The sequence below is a fragment of the Drosophila hydei genome, unplaced genomic scaffold (assembly GCF_003285905.1).
Source record: "Drosophila hydei strain 15085-1641.00,03,60 unplaced genomic scaffold, DhydRS2 tig00000283-arrow-arrow-pilon, whole genome shotgun sequence".
NCBI lineage: Eukaryota > Metazoa > Arthropoda > Insecta > Diptera > Drosophilidae > Drosophila > Drosophila hydei.
The window spans coordinates 294,675-317,023 of NW_022045702.1; the positions used below are offsets into that span (position 1 = coordinate 294,675).

Consider the following 22,349-nt stretch of genomic DNA (forward strand, 5'->3'; position numbering starts at 1 on the left):
AAGAGACTGTGGGAGATAAAGGTAGCGAAGGAAAAAGAGCGAGAGAAAGAGAGAGCGAATATATTATACTACACAAAGAATGAGAGATTCAGAAACCAAGATAAGGCAGCATTAGTTAGTTAAAAATAAAAAAAAACTGAGAGAGAAAGAAAGAGATGTAGAGCAGACAAACACATAAAATGAAATAAGAAACTAAGAGAGAGAGGCAAAGAATATAAGACAGAAATATAGAGATAGACATGCTGCTCTCTCTAGCGAGCTGGAAAGAAGTTAGATAGACAGAAGGGTCAAAGAGAGAGCGATAAAAAGTAAATAGGCAAACAAAACTAAGATAATCTCTAAAAAAAAAGAGGTGAACTGAATTATTTAATTAATTAATCAGACCAACAGAGAGTAAAAAAAAAACAGAACAAAGAGCACAAGATAGTAAGAGATTGCAAAGAGAGAGAGAGGAATATTGAGAACACATTATGAAAAGCATGATTGATATGTAAACTGTAGCCAAAGAAAACACGATAAAATATTCGAGAAAGATGCTCGTGTCTAGAAGTGTCAAATAACAAGCTCAGAGATAAGTTTATGCAGACACTCAGTCAATCTGTTGGCTGCTATAAGCACACCTAGTGGTTAAAGCAACGCTGTGTTTATCGTTCATTATTCATAAGTCAGTCTATTTCCATTAGCAATAAAGCTTGACTGCATCGCTAAGACTTAAGCCGTAATCAAGTGTTCTAATTAATTGGCTTTCTCTGCTTGATAGCAATCCTGGCGAAAGCTGTTCGTATCTGGCGCAGACGTATCGCTCGCACTGCTCGCAGGTCTACAACTACCATCGACTGCTGAGCTGGGACAAGGTGCGTGGTCTGCATGTGGACATATTCAAGGTGCCCACCTGCTGCTCTTGCCAGGTGGATGGCTACCGGCAACAGTTTCCGCCACTGTCCTCCATTCAAGCCAAGGAGTACACGCCAGCCGGCTACAAGTTGGACAATGGCAACAGCAACGGCTACAGCACCATCAACGAGGAGGATCTGGATTACAACGATGAGAGCGACGAGGATGACTTGGGCCTGAGCTATGCACCTAACAACGAGCTCAGCTATCTGGGCAGCAAGAAGGTGCGCTCCAAGCTGCCAGCGCCATCTAGTGTTGGTCCTTATCTAAGTCCGCCAGACGATGACGATCCCTTTGCTATTGGCAGCTACAAGGGCCATAAGAGTAGCAGCTCCATTGGCAGTTCCAGCTCGAAAAAGTTTTATAGCCAGCTGAGCCGCCGGCGGCCGCAGCATACAGAGGCGCGCGTGGATGTGGACATGGATCTGTCGCCCAGCGAGACGCAGGCTGATCAAGAGGTAAACGTATTGGCTGGGGAGCAGCCGCGCGTGCCCATCAAGCGCAAGCGTATTTATACAACCACTACTACCACCCACGCAGCCACAACTGGAGGTCAAGGAGCATCAACTCGAGTACGGATACCCGTACACCTATCCAGCAAACCATCGAGCACAGCAGCCACCAGCACTCTACCAGCCAGAACAGGAACCGCAGCAGCAGCAGCAGCAGCCGCAGCCGGTGTCGGTGCTGCCACCCATGCCCATCAAGCAGCTGCTGCATCCGGCTCAATTGCATCATCTAACCCTGCCCTCGGCCAGGGCCAGGGACAGCGTTTCCAAAAGTCGAGACCACGTTTCTATGCGCCATTCGCAACGCCGACCTCTGTCGCAGCTGCTCCCAGCAGCTCGATCCCAGCCAGCCCAGAGACGTCACTACCAACCACATACGTCCAGCAGAGGCAGCAGCAGCAGCAGCAATCGACGGCACTTCCACAGCCGCCACATGTGAATTCCATATTCGACAACAACAGCAGCAACAACAACAACAGCAGTGGCACTCGACGCATCAATTATAGCTATCATCCAATCATTGACTTCTTTGAGAAGAACAGACGCACCGATGCGGCAGCTGCGAGCCCTCTCGAGGATCAGGAGCCCGACTACGCTGTCGAGGAGTCGCGGCTGGTGGAACAACGTTATCCATCTAGAGTAAAGGCAACTGCAGCTACGCTGCCGACTGCTGTTAATCTGGGCGTGGGCATGTCCGTGGTCTATCAGCATGCGTTACCCACTTCGCACGAGCGTAGAATGGGCTTTGGTGCGGGTGGTGCGCTTGGCGGTGCTGTTGGTGGTGCTGGTCGCTATGGCTATGCGAACGACAATGCCTGGCAGCCGCTGGTTGTGGATCATTAGGTTTAAGAAGCATGCAAATCCCCACTTTCAACCTCAATACTCCCATGGCTAACATTAGCTTGTATTAATCGCATCGAGACTCGTCTGGCTTAGTTTGTAGTTGTGCCTCCTATCATTGTCTAGTTACTGCAACTGAATGACGTAATTGCCTAATCTTACCTAATGCTATATCTAACAGCATCTAATTAATTAATTAATTATTCATTAATTATTTATTTATTTATTTTGTAGCTCGTAGCGATGTTTTCGAAAACAAACGGCAGAATTTTTAGCAATAAAATAATTTATTAAAATAATAAAAAAAAACATTAAATTAAATTAAATTATTAAAGACTTAAATAAAATATTCTTAAGACTTATTGCATAATTATTTTCAGCCAAAAAACCATTTTCAACCTGCAAATGTTTTATTTGCCCAACTTTGTTTCATTTCCAACGTTTCGCTTGACACTGAGAGCATAGCAGCCAGCTTTTGACAGCAAGCAAATTTAGGCGCGTATTTCAAATGGCAAGAAAAATGTAAATATTGAAATGCAAATGCTTGAATTAAAAATGCGCGTGAATAACAAAATTAAAAATATGGAAATTAATTAAGTTTGCTTTCACCTTAGCAACACCTTTATCTATTTGTAAATATATGTGTATATATAACTATGTGAAGTTCAAGTTTAGGTTCAGCCAAGTGGCAGCTGCGGCTTTTGCCCACTAATGAGTTATGAATTTCGACTTAAAAAACAAAGACACACTTGAAAATTTAATTTCAAACTAGTTTCGAGCTGAAATGTGCCAAACTGGAGAGGTGTTTGCATATGCAAAGTGGGTTTCTAAATCAAGACATGGCTACAAATAAACTCTAGAAGATGTGGACGAGACAATAGAGCTGGGGGGTAGCAGGCATGGGCAACGTCTTTGACCGGTTATAACATTGAATGCAACGGCATTTGTTGCGACTTGCAACGTCACTGCAGTTGCATTTGTTGTCGTTGCCAGTTGCCAGTCGCCAGTTGCCAGTTTCGCTTTCATTGCAGTCGCACGAAGCGAACGCAAACGCTAGCGCTGTGGCGCGTCATGGCTGTAGGAGAAATGAGTTGGCAAAGAAGAAAAGTGCCGAAACCCAATCAAACGTCGGGGCTATAAACTGGAAAATTGGAAAAACGCTGAGGAAATTTTATAAAGTCGCAATGATTGCGCCGATTCGAGGCAGTTGCGAAGCAGCCGTCGACTTCGTTGAAAGTGAAAATTGGCCTTGAAAGTGAGAGTAAAAGTGCAAATCGAAATGATCATACCAAGGAGCTGCCTGTGTAGGCTGATCTATGTGCTGCTGCTACTGCAGCACAGTTGGGCCATTAGAATTGAGAATACGTCGAGTTCGGTTGCGCCTGCAGGCTATCGCGTCTCCCGGCCGGAGCCCAAGCAGCCTGCTCAGCGCGTGCCGCAACACCTGCAGGACATACGTCCTGGCTATGTGGACGACGATGCTGGTGATGTGATACGCATCATTGAGCCTCCGCCACACTTTCAGCAGCTGAAGCGACTGCGCCAAAGGCAACCACTGCAGGCACCAGCAGCAGGTGTCGCGCCACCAAAGCCCATTGTCTGGGAGCAGCCACGTAAGCTGAGCACCAATCGTGGCGCCCCGCCGCAGCACAGAGTGAAGTCGCCTGAGGGCGACTTGCTGACACAGGAGACACAGTTGTCGTCGCAGCTCGCCAACAATCTGCAGCTGCCCATGGAAATACTGGCCTCCGTGCGCAAGACGGAGCGGCTGTTGCAGCGGCAAAGGCAGCATCAGCCACAACTGAGACAGCGTCACATACAGCGCCAGACTCACACGCTCATTGCACAAAAGTCGCTCGAGCAGCAGCTCTTTCAGCGTGGACAGCAGCAGCGACTGCGTGCTGCCCTGCTGCAGGAGCACAAGCGCAGCAAGCGAGTAAAGAGGCAAACGGAGACGAGCTCCAATTCCAGCTACGATGTGCCGCATGGATTGAAGCTAGTGGCGCACATAGGTGAGCTGCTAAAGAATGCGTCGCGCTTTGTGCCCGATGAAGGGGAGCCGCATGAGCTGGAAGCAAAGTCAAAGTCTACGCTCTGTGGAAATGCAACCAACTGCGACAGTCGACGACGTCGCCAGCGGCTGTTCAGACTAAGCGCACAAAAAGACAAAAAGACAGCTGCCGGGGGGCGCAACTTCCGTCATGAGGCAACCACAACAACAACAAAAGCAACAACAACAACAACAACAACAGCTGAAGCAAAGGTAACTTCGAACTTAACAACTTCCGCAACTCCATTGGCCAGCCGCTTGGTGAACTCACGTAAATCACCAAATAACCGCAATCAAAAGCAACTGGAAGTGGCTCGCCCACTTCAGCGCTCCTCTGACTCCGTGCTCTATGCGGATGTCATGTCCACGATACGCAATTTGTGGCAGGAGCACGATCTGGCAGCTGGGCCACAGTTCGTGCCCGCCGAGCAGGTGCACAACAACAGCGACTATCGCGCTTTGGATGTGTATCTGAAGGAGTTAGATGACATCTCCAAGAAATTGCCCACTGTTGCGCCCATCACGGCGCTCAATCAGGAGGAATTCGTACCTGTTACGCCCACGCCCAACTGGTATTTGATCAACAATGAGGGCTTGATCTACGAGACGCGTTTGAATAGCGAAACGAAGCCAACCGCGGCGCTGTTCCACCGGTTTCCCGATATGCCCAAGGCACAGGAGTCTCTAACGACGCTCGATCTGGAATAGTTTAGCAATAATAAATATTATTTATTTGTCTTCAGCTTTAAGTTAGATTAAAATCCGAATGTTGCTTGCATTGATTATAATTTTATGGAAATGAAAAGATGAATTAATAATATTCTGTGCTTAGAACTGTTGTCTGACTGGCTGCGGGGGCAGTTTTCTAAAACAAAAATAATCATTTGGCAAACTTGCTTCCAGTTTCGCTACATTCTTGTTTCCATTTAAATTTGTTCAGATTTTCATAAGTTTACAAAATTTCAGCCCTGGTTCTATGCACGGGCCTAATGAGTCTTTGGAGTCTGCGGCTGGGCAGCGAAGCATTTAATTTGGCTAATTACAACGGCTGTGGCGCAGGTTCTTGGCTAACGCGGCAATTTAGATAAGCAAACGGGCAATTAGCTGCCTAACTGGGTAGCTGAGTTGGGTAGCGGGTAGCTGGAGACCTTAGCTTGTTCTCTTAACATGCTCGAGCCCATTGTGCTGAACCCTGACCCCGCACAACATACAAATTGCTGAGAAACCCAGCGCACAGCTGAGAAGCTGTCAACAATTAGCAGCTGGCTGAGAGCTAGAGAGAGATGAAGGCATAAAGAACAGAAACAAATGTTGACCTGATTAACTGGCAAATTACATTTTTGAATGAAAAAAAAGTTGTGAACCTCTTTGAGCTACAGGAATCTTTGCACAACTGATCTTCGCTCCAAAGAACGTCTTCCATTGGAATTCGTAACAAGTGTGAATTATATATGAGTGAACAAGTTAGTGAAATAGATGAGAAGTGTATAAGAGATGCGATAATAATCTTCTCAAGCCGCCAGATCAAAGTTGTTCATGTTTAGCTGCAGGAGCAGAGATCTCAAGCTAATTTGAATGTAAATTGAGTGTATTATAGAATATAAAATAGCTTAATTATGTTAGTTAAATAATGCTATAAATGTATACATTTGAAAACTTCCGTTAAGAATTTTCAGCTAGAGCAGCTTCCAAGCTAGGCTTTACATAGCCATGTTGGCCCTGCTAACGCCAGCTTTGCTTGGTTCATTTTATGATCTGGTTTTTTACGTTCACCTAATCGAGTATTACATTTTGTGAAGATGCCAAATTGATGCTTGCTCAGTTCCACATTCATTTTGTTTATTTATTTATTTATTTTCATTTTATTTGAATTATTTATAGTAAGTTTGTGCATAGTTTTGCTTTTATTGTTTTAGAATGTTGTTTAGCCACTTTGGCAAAAGTCTAATTTATAGTGCTCGTGTTTGTCGTTTCGGGTTGGCGAACGGACATCCATAAATTGAAATTCTCAGAGTGGGAATCCCCACCGCTCGCCGCCTCACTCTTAGAACGCCTTTTCATTATGTAAGCGTAACTTTCTTGACGTCAGAAAGGTTTTTGAACCTCTTTTGATGAATATATGCAATGTGAGCGGGCAATTGTAATTATTGAATAAATTATGGGCAGGTTTAAAAGAATTGATATTGCTTACGACATTGACCCCACTGACCAAAACAGTGACACACAGACGAAGAGAGAGATGGAACAACAAAGAGGGAGACAGATAGAGATGCAGCATTGTAATTAGTAATCGGTCATGCAAGAAATAGAAGCCCCGTCGTGGCCCTCGAGGCACGAGTTGCTGTGAGTACGCTTCATTGATAATCTGGCTAGTGTGGGTGGGGGGCAGCGTTGGGGACACACGCAGCCATGGAGTCGCCCAATTGTAGGCAAATTTTCGTAGACAATTGTTTTGTCGCTGCGCTTTGATGGCGACGACGTTGCAAGAATCGCTGCCATTATATAAACATGCAGCACAGCTCTAGAGTCAGTCAGTTGTACACTTCAAGTGGCATTTGCACCACCAAGCACCAGCCCAAAAAAACTAACTTACAAACTAATCTAGCAACATGTTCAGCTTCAACTGCGTGTGCCTGCTGCTCTCCTTGGCGCTGTTCTGCCTGCTGCTGACAGGTTCAGAAGCTGCGCCAAGTCCTCAAGCGGAGGCAGAAGCTGCCAGCAGCGATTTGGTGGCAGGCGTTGAGGCCGAGGAGAAGGATCTGCAGGGCGCTGCCTCCTATGGCTACGGTTACTACTCATCGCCCTATTTCGGCGGCGGCTACTACGGCGGCGGCTATTGGCCACACTACAGCGGCAGCTACTACGGCCTGGGTGAGTTCGGTGAGTCCATAGCATCGAGATCTCATCTAATGCCTGCTGTAAACTCTGCTCTGCCGCACTCCACTCTAGGCTATCCCTACTATGGCGGCTACTATGGACTGCATCATCATCATGGACATTATGGACACTATTACTAGATGAGCATCAACTCTTGCCTCACTCATAGCCAGCATTTACTGTAGCTGCGTTCTTGACCAAAATTCTTAAGTAGTTTGCGCACTTTAGCTTCAATTTAATGCACAAGGATAATTGCTTCAATTAAGCAACAAAAAACAAACAAAAAAATCTAAGCTTCTATATTATAATTTATAGTAAGCGATCAAGCGTTTCAACAACTGTTCAACTTTACGACCCATAGAATCGAGGGAGCGAGAGAGAGAGGGTTAGAGGACGATGCAGAACTAGCCGTAACACCCCAAACATTAATAAGTATTATACATATAATTAGTGTTAGATGTCATAAAAACTGATGCCGAAATAAAGAGCCGAAATATATCTATTTGAAATTCAAATGTTGCTGCGTCTTTTACGGCATTCGGACTTGCGCTAATTAACAGATTTTTCAAACAAATTAAGACTCGAATTAATCAGTGCGGGCGACGTGACAGCAGCAGCAGCCGCCGCCGCAAATGGTCAGCGATTTCTATGCAAATGTTATAGTCATGACCAGAAGTGCTTGACAGCATGGTAAAAACTTTGTCACGCCGCTATCGAAGTGCTACTTGCTGTTCTTAAGCTATGCGTTACGGGGCGTATGCGTAATTTATGAGAGTTATAAAACAAATGAATCCCACTATGCGTGTGTGTGTGTGAGTATTATGTAAGCCCTTAGCTATAGCTGACATTTGGTAAACAATTTGCTATTGGGCCATAAATAAACACAGCCAGCTGTCAGTCAGTCTCTGACTCTGTCTGTCTGTCTGTCTCTCTGTCAGACTCTCTTGAACTGCAGCATTAAAAGGTTGCGCGGAAGTGTTGCAGAGCAAGATTAGCGGCAATGCGACAGACTTATGGTGCGACAATAACCGTTTAATTTGATCACTTCGATACAGCGACTGGGCTTTGCATAAAATTTACATGCCAAATGAATGATGAATGAGTGTTATGTGAACCTTGCCAAAAACAAAATGAGTGACAAATTTGTGTATGTATGGTTATATAAAGCTTATGATTTGTCAGGTGCAAATTAAGCCAAGAATTCGATGCGTTAATGACCTTTGCTTACAGTTTGTTTAAGTCTTTATTTGCTTTATAAATGTCAATAGCAAGAGCGTTTTGTTTAGTACAGACAATGCCGTTAAATTGGCTATTAAATTATCATTTGATCACGTTTTTTATATACATTTATATTTCTCTATGCTATTATGAATGAAGCGTGGCAAATGCTTCGAAATTTATGATTATTGATGTGCGCCATCTTCTCTATTTGAGACTAACAAAGGCGGCGAGAGCTACTTCAAAATGTGTTTAAATTTAGCATTAAGCTTGTTTGCTTAAATACCTATATCAACAGAGTAATAATTAATAATTAATAACAATAGCTTTCCAAGTGGAATGCACTCATTCCCAACTGATCGCACATCCCGTATATTTTTAGCTCATGAGCAAGTCGCCCCAGTTTCAAAGTGCATGATTACGAAAATTATATATTGGGTTTAACACACTCATTGCCAATGGCCAAAACAATGCAATCGAAGCCGGACAAACCAATTGTCGACCAAGTCGAGAAAAATCAGGCATGCAAAAGGTAACCGACTACGCAATACTCGTTCACAAGCCACAAAGCGCTCAAGTTAATCACAAATAAATTTGTTCGCCCTTATGAACATATTCCCACCTGCCATATTGAGCCCCTACAAAGCCAATATGCCCTCTTCGCAGTTAAGGAACGGGCAAAAATTGTAAAGTCATCGAGCAGGTTTTTTTCGGATGTGAGCTTTAAACGTTTAATAGATATTGTTTCAGAGTTCAAGTGCGCTCGATCTCATCGAAGCAATTTGGAGTTCGTTCCTTTGTTTGAACGTTGCGTGGGTTATGTTATAATTCAATTAGACGCTAATCGGGTCATTAGTGGCCGCCTTGAACGCTCAGATCGGGCGGCGAGCGTTAAAATGCAATCAGTCAGCCCTCTCGTATTATGCTATTATAAATAAATAATCAATCTATATGCAAGTCGGCTTACGGCTTACGGCTTACAGCAGTTGCAGCAGTTCCTGCTGCGACAAGTTCGTGTCTTAAGTCTTTCGTTTTCGTTTGACTGGCTGCTTGGTATGCACAGTGCAGACACAATAACAAGCAGCAAGACGAATTGCATCGACTGTGCGGCATCTCCGCCTGGCCTGGCTGGCATCTTGCCACCAAGGACATCATTGTTATACGCACTTGAACCTCATCCTGTGCTCGACCCTCAAAATGCGTGACCATTGAACTGGCCACAGATAAAACTTGTTTCGCTCAGCTGCGGCAATTTGGCGACTTTTTGTGGTTGTTGCTGCCGCAAATGAGAATCTCTTGGCCTGGCCAAGACCTGCGGTCTGTCGGTCGCTGTGTCGGTCATGCCAAAAGGCATTTAAGTTTCGTCTTTGACCTTGCTCGCTGATCTTCATGCGATCTTCATGTGTGAATGGCGCACCACAGGGCGCGCTGCGTGGTGTGTCTAAAGAAACAGAGAGAGAGAGAGAGAGAGAGGGAGAGGAAGGGAGAGAGATGCCCCGCACACCTTAATTACCTGTGTGTCCCATGCTCGAGTTGGCAAAAGCAAGGGCAATCAATTGTTGCCACCGAGCTCTAAATGCATCCGACCAGAAACGCGCCCCAAAACAACAACAAAACCTAAAATTTAAACAGCTCGTAATTTTATTACCAGCAATTCTAAAAGTCAAGCGCTTTAATTAGCCTCTAACTTCCGCAACATTTGCAACACAAATAGTTGTTAAAGAATGTTTGTCCGTTCTGCTTGTCTATCTGCCCGACATGCTATATTTATATAAATATCTATTTGTGGGTGGAATGATTTATGAATATGCCGAAATGTTCATAAATCTATTTTTACGGCATTTGTTTGATTTGTGAAACCATTAAGAGTTAGATTAAAGCGTTTAAAGCCGTTCAGTGAGCCATATAATCAGAACTTAAGGCAAATGTACTCTAAAAAGGAAACGCCATACAGAGAATAGACGCATTCTAAATTATATGGCATTCGTTATTTGCGACGGGAAGCTTTGAATTTGACTTAAGGCCACATCTCGACCAGCTGACTTAATTGTCTCAAGCTACATCATCTTTAGAAAGGCAAAAAAAAAAAAAAAACAAAAGCAAAAAACGCATCATCAACAAATCCTGTACGCTAAGGTCAGCCAGCCAGTGAACTTTCTAAAGAACCCGATCGCAGTTCAGTTTCATTTCCTTCTTGGCAAACAGGATCAGATGGCACTTAAAACGATAATTCATTGTGTTGCCGATGATGATGATGATGCTGATGATGTGGATGATACTGACCTTGGAACAAAAGTGCAAAAATTGTTGACGCAGCAATTGTTGTTGTTGCTGTTGTTGACTTGGTGTAGGATGTATGTAATTAAGTTGAACTTGTTGCTGCTCGTCGTTTATAGCTGGCATTTGCTGTAGCTGCCGCTGCTGCTACTTTTATGACCGACAAAATTTATAATGAAAATAAAGCCGATTTGCGATTAACTTCACAGCTCATCGCTCATCGCTCATCGCTCAAATATGTTTTGAGTGTTCGAATTTCACAAATTTTATTACAGCTTCTGTCAATAGACAATTTAAATTCAGTTATTTAATATTGCATTTAATTCAATTAGTTTTTATTAACTCAAAAGACAGGCGGAGTTAGTGTTTTGCTCAACTATATTTCATAACCAAGTTTTTACTTGGTGACTATTTTGAACCGATAAATTTGTTATTTATTAGGCTGTATTTAGGCTGACTTGTCTAGTTTTTGAGTTGGCAACACTACTTTACTTGGCAACCTAGTCGCCAGCTGACAGCTGTTTTTTGTTGAATGTGGCTCGGCATTTTATTGTGGATAGACCTATGCTAGAGCAACACTTGCAAATTACTTATAATGGTTCTGTTGTCATACTTATTATGCACTTCGTCCATTTTATGGCGCACATTTTTTGGTTGAATGGATAATTAAATAAAAAGATCATCCACAAGCTTTTTGAGAAACACCATTACTTTCACTGAAAACTTGTGTTCTACTCGCTTTTTGTTTTGGTGTGATGATTGTGTTTTGTATGTGCCAATTTTTGTATAAATTCAAAAAATTTCTCTTATATTAAAAATATATTTAATTGTTTTATTATGATATCAGTTTATATTTAACTTTAAAAAATACACTAAAAAATTTGTGGCATTCTTTATCTATAGTTAAACCCCAATAGCTTACCTTATCTTATATATATTTATAAAATCTTTGACGTTTCGTAGAGCATTCGCGCTTCAGCCTTGTGCCTTCTTGCCTTCTCAATTTGTTTCAGACTAAATTGATTTTTAAACTTGATTGAAATCTTTAGGCAGCAGCAAAAAAGTCAGAAGCCAACTCAATAAATATTTCTAGCTTAATCTCCAAGTAAATGATTTAGGCGTCCGGCCTTGCCTCGCCTTGCCCGCTAATAAAATTGATCTTAAAAATAATTGGAATTTTCTATGTATATACAGCTAGCTCAAGAGGTCTTGTAGAGGAGTTTAGGCAACAACTATTTCTAATAAGTACAGCCTAGTATTTATTTAATAATTTGTCATATTATAAATGAATCTTACAATTAGTTTGAAGTGCTTTTGTCCATAGAGAAAAGGCAGAAGTTCTAAAATCCAATTTCAATAAATATTTCTATTCTAAATATGCGACGACCTTCGGTTCTTTTTATTTTTATTTCAAATTTATTTCAAATCAAATTAATCTTGAAATTAATTGGAATGCTTCTTGTATAGATAAATAGTCATAAGTTTGCTCAATAAATATTTTTAGCGTAGTCTCCACATAGAGCATTTATGCTTCGGCTTTGTATCCACTCCGCTCTCCTTGCTCACTTGTTAGCTAATTTATTTAATTACTTGTCATATTGTAACATATTCAATATAATTTTCAAAAAACCAGGTAAGGTTTGTTGAACCTCTTCGCTGGTTTTGCAGTGGGTGAAAATTGTTGTCGTTGTTGTTGTTGTTGTTGTCGCTGATTCATTGTTTGTTGTCGCTGATTCGATTGTGGTTCGAACTGCGCTTTGTATGCCGCCGTCGAAATTATTGTGGTAGTCAGGTGTCCAAAATGCATAAAAAAGCTGAAATAACCATCATGTGAACTTATTATTTATGTGCCAGACACGGAGCATCTTAACTAGTGCCTAGCCACATCCTGACAGTCGGCGGTCGCTGGGAGCGCATACAAATCAAATCGAAGAGAACCTGTCCACTTAGTCGCGCTCGTAGCTGGCACACAAATTGCGCAATTAAATTATTTTCTATTTCCATAAATATATATATAAATATATATTCCTAAAGCTAAGCGGCTTAAGAAGTATCCAGCATAGAGTGTTCGTCTTTTAATTATTCCACACAGACTTGTCGACGCGTTCAGCTAAACTTGTGGACTTTAAAGTTATAGAGCTGTTAATGTGCTTTGTTTTTGCTTTGATTGCCACAAAAGTATCCCATTTGAAAGTTGAAATACTTGAACCAATGTACAAATCGATATCGTCTATCTTCCGGTTATTCGGCTATATTATGATTAACAATAATTGAATTTCTAGTTTCGAACTTAGCTCAACCAGCATATTTTGCTCAGTTTTGTTTCTGTTTTGTGTATTTAGTTTACTTGGATTTATTGTTTAGGGTTTCCAATTAAAAGCAACTGCTATGCAATCCATTAAACGCTCGGGCATAATTTGTCAGCAGCTCGATTAATGAGTAAAACAACATTAATTAGCAATTAAAAATGCTTTGAACAAGGTTTCTACATAGAATCTAAGTTCGAATCTGAATGCCCGAAAATGCCACGCAATATTTATTTTGTTTTCTGTCTGCTGCATTCGCTTTTTGGGTGCAGTTACGAAATTTATGATTTTGTTTCCAGTCGAGCCGATGATTGATGAAATTTGAATTAATCTCGCGCCTTTGCATTACTTTTATAGCAATATTAACTGCTAATCGACAAACCTCGAGTGAATTCAGCTTAGTAAAGCTGGCAGCTAAGGTCAAGCGCAACGAGAGCTCTCAGACGGCTGCAGACAAAAGAAAATTGAGCAAGTAGCAGTTCGAATCGGATAGATGATGGACGTGCAGATGCCCTCTAAATGGACGTAAGCCACTTGTGCTTAGCTTTATATACGAACTGTCAGTTTGCTTGTACTGATAAGTGAGTTGCATGATAGACTAGGAGATACCCTATACTACAATTTGAACAGTGTCAAATCAATTGTAGAATGCTTGACGTTACACCCTGTATACGAATTGTAACTAGATGCCCCTTACTCAACTTTGAATTGTGTTAAATCACTTTTAAAATGCCTGACGTTAAGACACCCTGTTCTCAAAATGGAACTATAAAAATACTCATAGCATGATAGACTACCACATACCCTGTTCTCAAACTGGTTAAACTAAAATATAAACTGTACATATGTACATCAAGGCTCATATTTCACAAGTACAGGGTATTCATAAATGTAATTTCTATGTAAGAAACTGCAATTTTGGAAATACTAAATGCTTCAGAGTGAATTTCATTTATCAATCACACTCACTACCTTTATGGGCATCTACCCCCTTTTAAATGTGTACAGGGTATACATCTTTGATTCTAGCTAGCTTGAAACTTATCGTTATGAATTCAGTGTAAGCTTCATATATTTAAGCTACACCTTTATATACCCCTATCTTGTCAAGCACTGGGTATCCAAAGTGTTAGCTGTAATTATAGCGAGTCGGCCAATTTGCGACACATTCAGGGTCACATCAAATGTGAGACAGTAGCCCAAATGTGAGCTGCCTTGGCAACTCTGTCACCCAGTTGTCGAGCTGCGTAGCAAATCGAACGAACAGGCATCAGCAGGCAGGAAGCCGCAAACTCCAACGCAGAGCCTCTGCGCTGCTGCTGCACTTGAACTGCTAGTAACTCCACCTGCACCACCAGCAACCACCAACGACGAACAGCTGCGGCGCATGCGTAGCCGAGTCAAGTCGAAGTATTGTCCGAAGTCGGGTGCGATGTCTGTTTCTGTTCGGTTTGATGCTCTTATAAATAAGCTGTGCGTTGGCGCTGTTTTTCTTATTTGAACTTCAAATCTGCTCGAGTTCGCATCTCGCATCGTCGTGCGACGTCGAATCGCGCGCGTTTTCCTAGCGTTTTACTGCCGCGCTCGCCTGTGTGTGTGATCTGAGTCTGTGTATTACAAGTGGGTAGCTGTTGCCATATAAAGCAGTGCTATATAGAACATCTAAGCTAATCTATATATAAATCACATATATACTTTTAGCTGCTGACGCAAGTGTTGAGCTGCGAATAGAGTTTGTCCCGCGCGTCGTTGCAACCAGAATGAAGATGGTGAGTCGCCAAAGAGTGCAACAATCAAGTAATAACAATATCAGCCAATGGGCTAGAATACAAGAGAGGTTCACACTTTTTTGGGGTGCAGTTGCAGTTGCAGTTGCAGTTGCAGTTGCCGTCGATGCCAGCTGCCATTTGTCTGTCAAACAAAATTGCCCAAGCGAGCAGCAAAAAGACAGCAAAACAAACAGCGAAAATTTGCATAAAAAGCGCTACAATTGAAGAAAATCGCAGCGAGTACAAAAATCAACTAACTGAAAACTGAAAACAAAAACGGGGAAAACTGTAACTTTGCCAAAGCAGGTGGCAAACAAAATGCGAGCAGCGAGACAACAACTGACCCTTAAGCCTAATGGCTTGGCTGATTCAGTAAGTGTGTTAGCCAAGAGACCAAAGAAAAAAAAGTTTGTTGGCAATGCGAAAAGCCACCAACCGGAAACACACTCATAAATACCCTCGAAAAAAGCACTTAGCGCGCTTCACGCTCGCCGCTCAGTTCTTGGCTGCCACAAATGTGGCAAGAGATTTGACAACGTTGCGTATGCGCGATGTGCCGACAACCAAATAACTGAACTTGATGAATGAAATATATGTGTTGTATACGGCGCAGCAGAATAGAAGTTGGGGTTCAGCTAGTCTTGGTTTAATGTCAGCCATAAAAACAGACACACTCAACTGCGCCTCAAGGTCGTCTTCACACATAGAGAGCAAGAGAGGGAGAGAGACAGAGCCAGAGATACGATTCATATAAAAGGGAATTTCACACGCCTCAATTGTGACAATTAACGCGCCTTTAAGCTGATTGCTGCTGCTGTTGTCTCTGTCATTACGCATTGTTGTAAAAGTGAGTTGTCGTGATTTGACAATCAGATACCCAATAGCAGTTAGTTGTGGGTGCAGCTGTTGCAATGCCTATGAGAATTAAAGAACTATGACTTGGCAATTTGTCGAAAGATTTCATAATAGCTGAGAGTTAGCTCGAGTCAAAATCAAGAAGTAAATACATATTAATTAAGTAGAGCGGAAACTTTTAGCTCATCTAGAAACCATGTGCCCAAAAATATAGCTGAAAACATTTCCATATGCGTTGAGTTATATAAAAAATGAGAATTGCGGTCCGCCTTCTGCTCATCACGTTAAGAATTTATTGTATGACACCTGAGCCACAGCCATATACACACATCGTCTATCGTAGATAGAAGCATTTCAACAACAACTTCTACACTTAATTGGGCAGTGACTTAAGGGTGAACATATCACGAAAATAGTCGTTTGGCTGTTTAGGCCATAAAACTGTAATGAATGTGGCCCAGCACTGAGCACAACTCTGAACTAGCTTTAATGGTTCCAGCAGCTCCAAAGCTCCAGCTGCAGTTGCACATTAGAAGAGACGAATTTTGAGCTGTCGAATTGACAGCTGACAGTTTTGCTGTGTGGAGTGGCATTATAATTTGTTTGCCGTTTGCTGCTTTGTTTTAATTTCAATTAATCAAAAGAACTCGTCTTGATGCTGCGTGGGAGTTTGAAACAATTTTTATATTCATTTAGATGGGTTCTTGGCTTTGTTTTTTGATTCTCTTATTTGTTTGCGAATCCGACTCGCTTGATAGCTTGTCGTTAGAAGTTTATGGCTTCGAGAGCTCACTCAAGGCGGTCTTTAATGCTATGGAAGCAAATCTCTATTTCGGTCTCCCCCGCCAACAGTTTATGTGCTTCAATTCGAGCGGCTAGATTCCGGGTTCGAATGCCACAACTTGTTTGTTCGCCTCTCAAAAGATCTATCAGCTTAATGGCTCGGAATGAAACTATATCATAAAGAAGCAGACGGTTGCAAGCTTAAGTCTCCAATCCTCTCAGACATGTTCACAAATGATTTCGATTCTCCAAACGACGTGACGGATTTATCTGATAGCTGAGACAAGGGTATTAAAATTAGTTCGCAATTTGTTTTCTCCACCTCAAGGTCATCAGTTGTCGAGGAATTCGCAGCTAGTCGATTAAAATAAATCTGGCTGTTTCCTAATTAAGCCAACTTTAATAATCAAACGCCGATCGAGCGGCAGCGAGTTCTTTGAACTAGTCGAGAATAAAAATACGAAAATTGCGTAACAACGCGTTAATACGTTATGTATTAATTAGAACAATATCGACTCTTAGTGCCATATGCTAATTGCAGATGCGCTGACATTGAGTATAACTTGAAACTCGATGTGGCAGCTGCTACCAGTTTTTCGCTGCCCCAATAACTCTGCGAGGCAAGCGGGCATGCGGGCGCCTTTGGCACATAATTAATGAACAATCTGTCATTGGGAGCCAACATTCGACGGCATTGCAAACACCGAGTGCTTGCACATAAACCAAAAAATGCGCCTAAATGCTTTTAGCTCGTTCAACCGAAGTCATTTAAATAAAATGGAGCCAACAACGTTAAAAACTGGCCCAATTAGTTTGAAGAGCTGTGCCAATTGTGACCTTATTGAAAGTTACATAAATATTACAACAAATATACATCTATATATATTTGCCAAATTATATTTGGGCTAAGTTGAAGACTATTAATGCTGTCCATTTGCCTAATGCTTAACAAATTGACTTTTAATATTTATTTACCTTTAACTTGTTTCTTTTTAGCAACTTCGCTTGTTGTGCATTGTGCTGTGCGCTGTTGCCGCCCAGTGCCTGTCGCCGCTCTCCATCGTCGCTCAAGAGGATGTCCATCAGGTGTGTAATGCCTGCACGAATATGTCTGAAGCTGGCAGCTAACGGTATCTTTCTTTCAGGACTTGAGCCATGGAGGCTACGATTATCCACAGCCGAAGGTGCCATTCACGGATGGCTACTCCTACCCACGCCCTGTGGTGCCTTTCCCTCCACAGCCTGAGCCAGTCAGCAAAGGCTATAACTACCCCACGCCATCAATTCCTTTCCCACCTCCACCCAAGTACCTGCCACCTGTAACGCCGACTAGCCCACCTCAACCCAAGTCTGGATATAGTTACCCGAAGCCATCGATTCCATTCCCTCCACCAGTTATTCCAACCAATACACCTGCGCCTAGATATATTCCTCCCGCAAAGCCGACCAGCCCACCTCAACCCAAGTATCCGCCCCCAGAGCAGCCCAAGTCGGGATATAGTTACCCGAAGCCATCAATTCCATTCCCTCCACCTGTTATTCCAACCATTACACCTGCGCCTAAATATATTCCTCCCGCAAAGCCGACCAGCCCACCTCAACCCAAGTATCTGCCCCCAAAGCAGCCCAAGTCTGGATATAGTTATCCGAAGCCATCGATTCCATTCCCTCCACCAGTTATTCCAACCAATACACCTGCGCCTAGATATATTCCTCCCGCAAAGCCGACCAGCCCACCTCAACCCAAGTATCTGCCCCCAGAGCAGCCCAAGTCTGGATATAGTTACCCGAAGCCTTCGATTCCATTCCCTCCTCCAGTTATTCCAACCAATACACCTGCGCCTAGATATATTCCTCCCGCAAAGCCGACCAGCCCACCTCAACCCAAGTATCTGCCCCCAGAGCAGCCCAAGTCTGGATATAGTTACCCGAAGCCATCGATTCCATTCCCTCCACCTGTTATTCCAACCATTACACCTGCGCCTAAATATATTCCTCCCGCAAAGCCGACCAGCCCACCTCAACCCAAGTATCTGCCCCCAAAGCAGCCCAAGTCTGGATATAGTTATCCGAAGCCATCGATTCCATTCCCTCCACCAGTTATTCCAACCAATACACCTGCGCCTAGATATATTCCTCCCGCAAAGCCGACCAGCCCACCTCAACCCAAGTATCTGCCCCCAGAGCAGCCCAAGTCTGGATATAGTTACCCGAAGCCATCAATTCCATTCCCTCCACCTGTTATTCCAACCAAAACACCTGCGCCTAAATATATTCCTCCCGTAAGGCCCACAAGTCCACCGCTGCCCCCAGTGGTGATCAAGTCAGGATACAATTATCCCAAGCCAATAGTTCCATTCCCACCGCCAGTTGTTGTGAAGGCCACAGTTCCGCCAAAGTACTTGCCACCCGTCGTGGTGGTAACCCAACGGCCACCTCAGCCCAAGCAACAGGGTTACAACTACCCCAAGCCTTCTATTCCATTTCCTCCGCCTACTCCGGCCAAGTATCTGCCGCCGCCGGCACCCAAGAGCGAGGGCTATTCCTACCCGAAACCCGCAATCGCCTTCAATTATTAGGCCCGTCAAATGCCACGCCCCACACTTATTAATTGACAGGATTGCCTCTGCGTGCCCATAGGAACTTACGATATTGAATAATTGTAATTAACTATAATAAATTTATTTAATATTTAATATTAATGATGTACCTGAGTCTGCGCTCGCCGTCTCTGCAATCGAATTTTAGTCATTAAAATATGTTTATAAAACCAGCCGAAATAAATCGAACGATGTCAATGAAGAGGAATGTTTTGGAATCATTTTATAAAATAAAATTTTAAATAAATATATTAAATAAATCCATTTTTGAAGTGAAATAAGTTTTGCATATCAACTTAGTTTGTATAGAGTTAGAAGACAGTAATTAATTATAGATTCCTCTCTTTATGGACTACAGTCATTCTGTAAATTGATAAATTAAAGTAGAGACCATCTTAAAACAGACTAAACGTCAACTATCTGAATTATCTGTGTATCTGACTTTCAGGCTCTTCAATCTAGGTTTTGATTAAGTTCATAATTCAATTCAGAAAAAAGTTCTACATATCTTCATACACCAGATGAGCGCAAGATTGTTTTCTTAGTAATAGTAGTAGTAACTTAACAATACAATTATAAAGATAATGAAAAAAAAAACAACCTCATGATAAAATTTCTCAGATTGGCAGAGGAACTTTTTAGTAAGACAATCGTTTAGGCCATTTTTTTTAATTGCCTCAAAGGCCTAGCGAAGTGTAAGAGTCTCAAAGTCTCTACGGTGTCTAATCATTCTAGCACTGCACCTAAAAGTGAGCCTTCTGATTTGCTCCTCCACGGTAACCATATTGAGGTTGCGATGCTTTAATGGTCATTCCTCAAGATAAATAAATTTTATATCTAAGTCTACATCAAAAGTTTTCTGTTCTTAAAATAATTAAGACTAACTATCTAGGTTCATTTTTACTAGATTTTAAATATATTTTATATATTTTATTAGAAAAGTAGCCTGGCATAAGAATCTGCTGATTATAAATATTAAAGTCTCTCAAAAAAAGAAAACTTTTAATATTTTTGTTGTATATATTTTATTATTAACAAATACCCTATTAGTATGTTATTTTTTTCTACACTTAATAATAAAATAAAAAATAAAAAAAAAACAAGTACCCTATTAGTATGTTATAGTTTAAGTATTAAACAGAGCTTAGTTAGAGATTTAAGCTGCATACTCATAAGGGCTTAACAGAATTGCAGCGAAAAGTATGCTAGCTATTTCTAGCTGTTTTTCTTATTCAGTTAAATTTGTTGCGGCTCAGAGTCAATAGCGCATTGAGACCCAAACCTTAACTGCAAACCAGCATATACATCGTAAGTCTCGACTTATTTATGTCTCATTTTATTCTTTTTATATTCCTTAGATCGGAGGGTGAACATATTTCAACTAGTCAAGATTCGAGATGGAAAGAATTTGCTATGTAGCCAAATGACTTTTGTTACTGTAACAAAAGCAAGGTTTCGATGTAGCACTGACTTCATTTCCAGCCGAAGTAGGCTTTATAAACCTATTGTGAATGTTTTTTCTATGCTGCCATACCGGATCATGTGGGTATTCTTGGCTTTGATGTGGAAAGACTTTTAGCTGCTTAAATAAAACATAAATGAAAAAAGTACCAATCAATATAGTTTATAACTTATGCTTATGCTTATTAGCAATGCTAAATATTTAGCTAATAGTCGCTTTTAGAAGCCAGACTAAGTATTGAAATTATTATATTATATTGTCAACATTCATGCAAATCTATATTTTTCTATAATGCGAAACTTGAACTACAAAAAGCTTTAGAAATATATTTAATTTATGCAATTTTTGCAGTTTTTATTTATGTTTTTAATTCATTATTAATTTTTTTTTGCTTGGCAACAAAATGTTCTCATTATATTGTTAAGATTGAAAAGACATTTGTGAATCGTTTGAAGGGTATATCTTTATTAAATCTATTCCCTGGCAATTGCCGTACAAATCATTAAAGTCAACTTCTCAGTTGGAGTTAACATTTGCGCTGCTTGCTGGGTAGCCTCGATAGATTTCCATTTAGTATCTGCGGCGACGGATGACGCGACGCTGGGTCTTGTAACGGTAACCATCGTTGGAAGAGTAGCTGTGAGCTGCGACTGGCTCAGAGGCAGCGCTGTCGTAGCTATCACCACCATAAGAGGCACCGCCATAAGAGGCACCGCCAAGAGCGGCACCACCATAAGAGGCACCACCAAGGGAGGCACCACCATAAGACACAGCTGGTGCGCTGTAGGACTGGACTGGAGCGGAAGCAGAAGCTACAGGAGGCAGGTAGTCGCTGACTGGCACGGAGGCAGCGCCTTGCACTGGGGGCAGATAGTCGTTGGAAGGCACACCACGACGATGGCGACGGAGGACAACGCGACGGTGGGTCTTGTAACGGTAGCCAGAGTCCGAGGAGTAGCTGTGGGCAGGTGCTGGCTCAGAGGCAGAGGTCTCGTAGTTGTCGGCAACGGCTGGTGCGCTGTAGCTCTGGACTGGTGCAGAAGCGGCAACGTTGTAGTTTTCGGCGGATGCGCTGTATGACTCTACTGGAGCGGAAGCATCAGCGTTGTAGCTAGCAGAGCCCGAGTACGATGCAACGGGAGCAGCATAGCTCTGGACGGGAGCCGAAGCAGCAGCGCTGTAGCTGGGAGCCGAGTACGATGCAACGGGAGCAGCATAGCTCTGGACGGGAGCCGAAGCAGCAGCGCTGTAGCTGGGAGCCGAGTAGGATTGAACTGGAGCCGAGTAGGATTGAACTGGAGCCGAAGCAGCGCTATTATAGCTGGCATATGTAGCAACTGGTGCGGAGGCGACACCACGGCCAGGTGGCAGGTACTGGTTGGTTGGCAGATGGCTAACATCCGCGGCAACGACGGCGACGAAGGCACAGAGCAACAACAGTTTCTGCAAAAAGAAAAACCAAACCGAGTTAGTATCGTATGCCAGGCAGTCGCTCAAAGAGGATCTGAGTGGGGTCTATCTACCATTTTGCTAGCTTGCTTTTTGTTCTTCAGCTAACTGTAGAATCCAAAGAAGAAATGATACTGCTTGCTAAGTTTTGCCGGATATTTATATGATTCTAATCACAGCGCTTGCTGTGCTACCAAAATTAGCATTCGACTTCGCTTTAAATTAATGTATTTTGCTTTGGGTCCAAAAGAAAAAAAGAACACAGCACCACAAAAAAATAAATCTATTATAGTTATTTTTACTTTTTGTGATTAATCAGGTCTTATACAGGTTTCGTGCTACACACACAAATACATACACACAAACGCACACACACACATGCTTATTAATATACATAAATATATTTTTATTTGCAGTGAATCAATTGGTGCTTTCGAATATTGATGTCCGCTTCCACTTG

General features: G+C 42.3%; 4 protein-coding genes across 4 annotated transcripts; 3 read left to right on the plus strand and 1 right to left on the minus strand.

Moving 5' to 3' along the window:
* The first annotated feature begins 3,488 nt into the window (after positions 1-3,488).
* LOC111599498 lies at positions 3,489-5,001 on the plus strand. Its single transcript, XM_023315169.2, has one exon. The coding sequence runs from the start codon at positions 3,523-3,525 to the stop codon at positions 4,999-5,001; it is 1,479 nt and encodes a 492-aa protein (XP_023170937.2). The 5' UTR covers positions 3,489-3,522.
* Positions 5,002-6,902: 1,901 nt separating this feature from the next.
* LOC111599672 (pupal cuticle protein Edg-91) lies at positions 6,903-7,310 on the plus strand. The gene is made up of 2 exons (XM_023315380.2): positions 6,903-7,164; positions 7,243-7,310. The coding sequence occupies exons 1-2, from the start codon at positions 6,903-6,905 to the stop codon at positions 7,308-7,310; spliced, it is 330 nt and encodes a 109-aa protein (XP_023171148.2).
* A 7,126-nt stretch (positions 7,311-14,436) lies between these two features.
* LOC115483025 (proline-rich extensin-like protein EPR1) lies at positions 14,437-19,164 on the plus strand. Its single transcript, XM_030223772.1, has 4 exons — positions 14,437-14,591; positions 14,673-14,740; positions 17,375-17,464; positions 17,524-19,164. Exons 2-4 carry the CDS (start codon positions 14,732-14,734, stop codon positions 18,955-18,957), a joined length of 1,533 nt encoding a protein of 510 aa, XP_030079632.1. The 5' UTR covers positions 14,437-14,591; positions 14,673-14,731; the 3' UTR covers positions 18,958-19,164.
* A 1,727-nt stretch (positions 19,165-20,891) lies between these two features.
* Positions 20,892-22,154, minus strand: LOC115483026 (cuticle protein 16.5). Its single transcript, XM_030223776.1, has 2 exons — positions 21,964-22,154; positions 20,892-21,883 (listed from the first exon to the last, which is right to left on the minus strand). Exons 1-2 carry the CDS (start codon positions 21,964-21,966, stop codon positions 21,011-21,013), a joined length of 876 nt encoding a protein of 291 aa, XP_030079636.1. The 5' UTR covers positions 21,967-22,154; the 3' UTR covers positions 20,892-21,010.
* Positions 22,155-22,349: the final 195 nt, after the last annotated feature.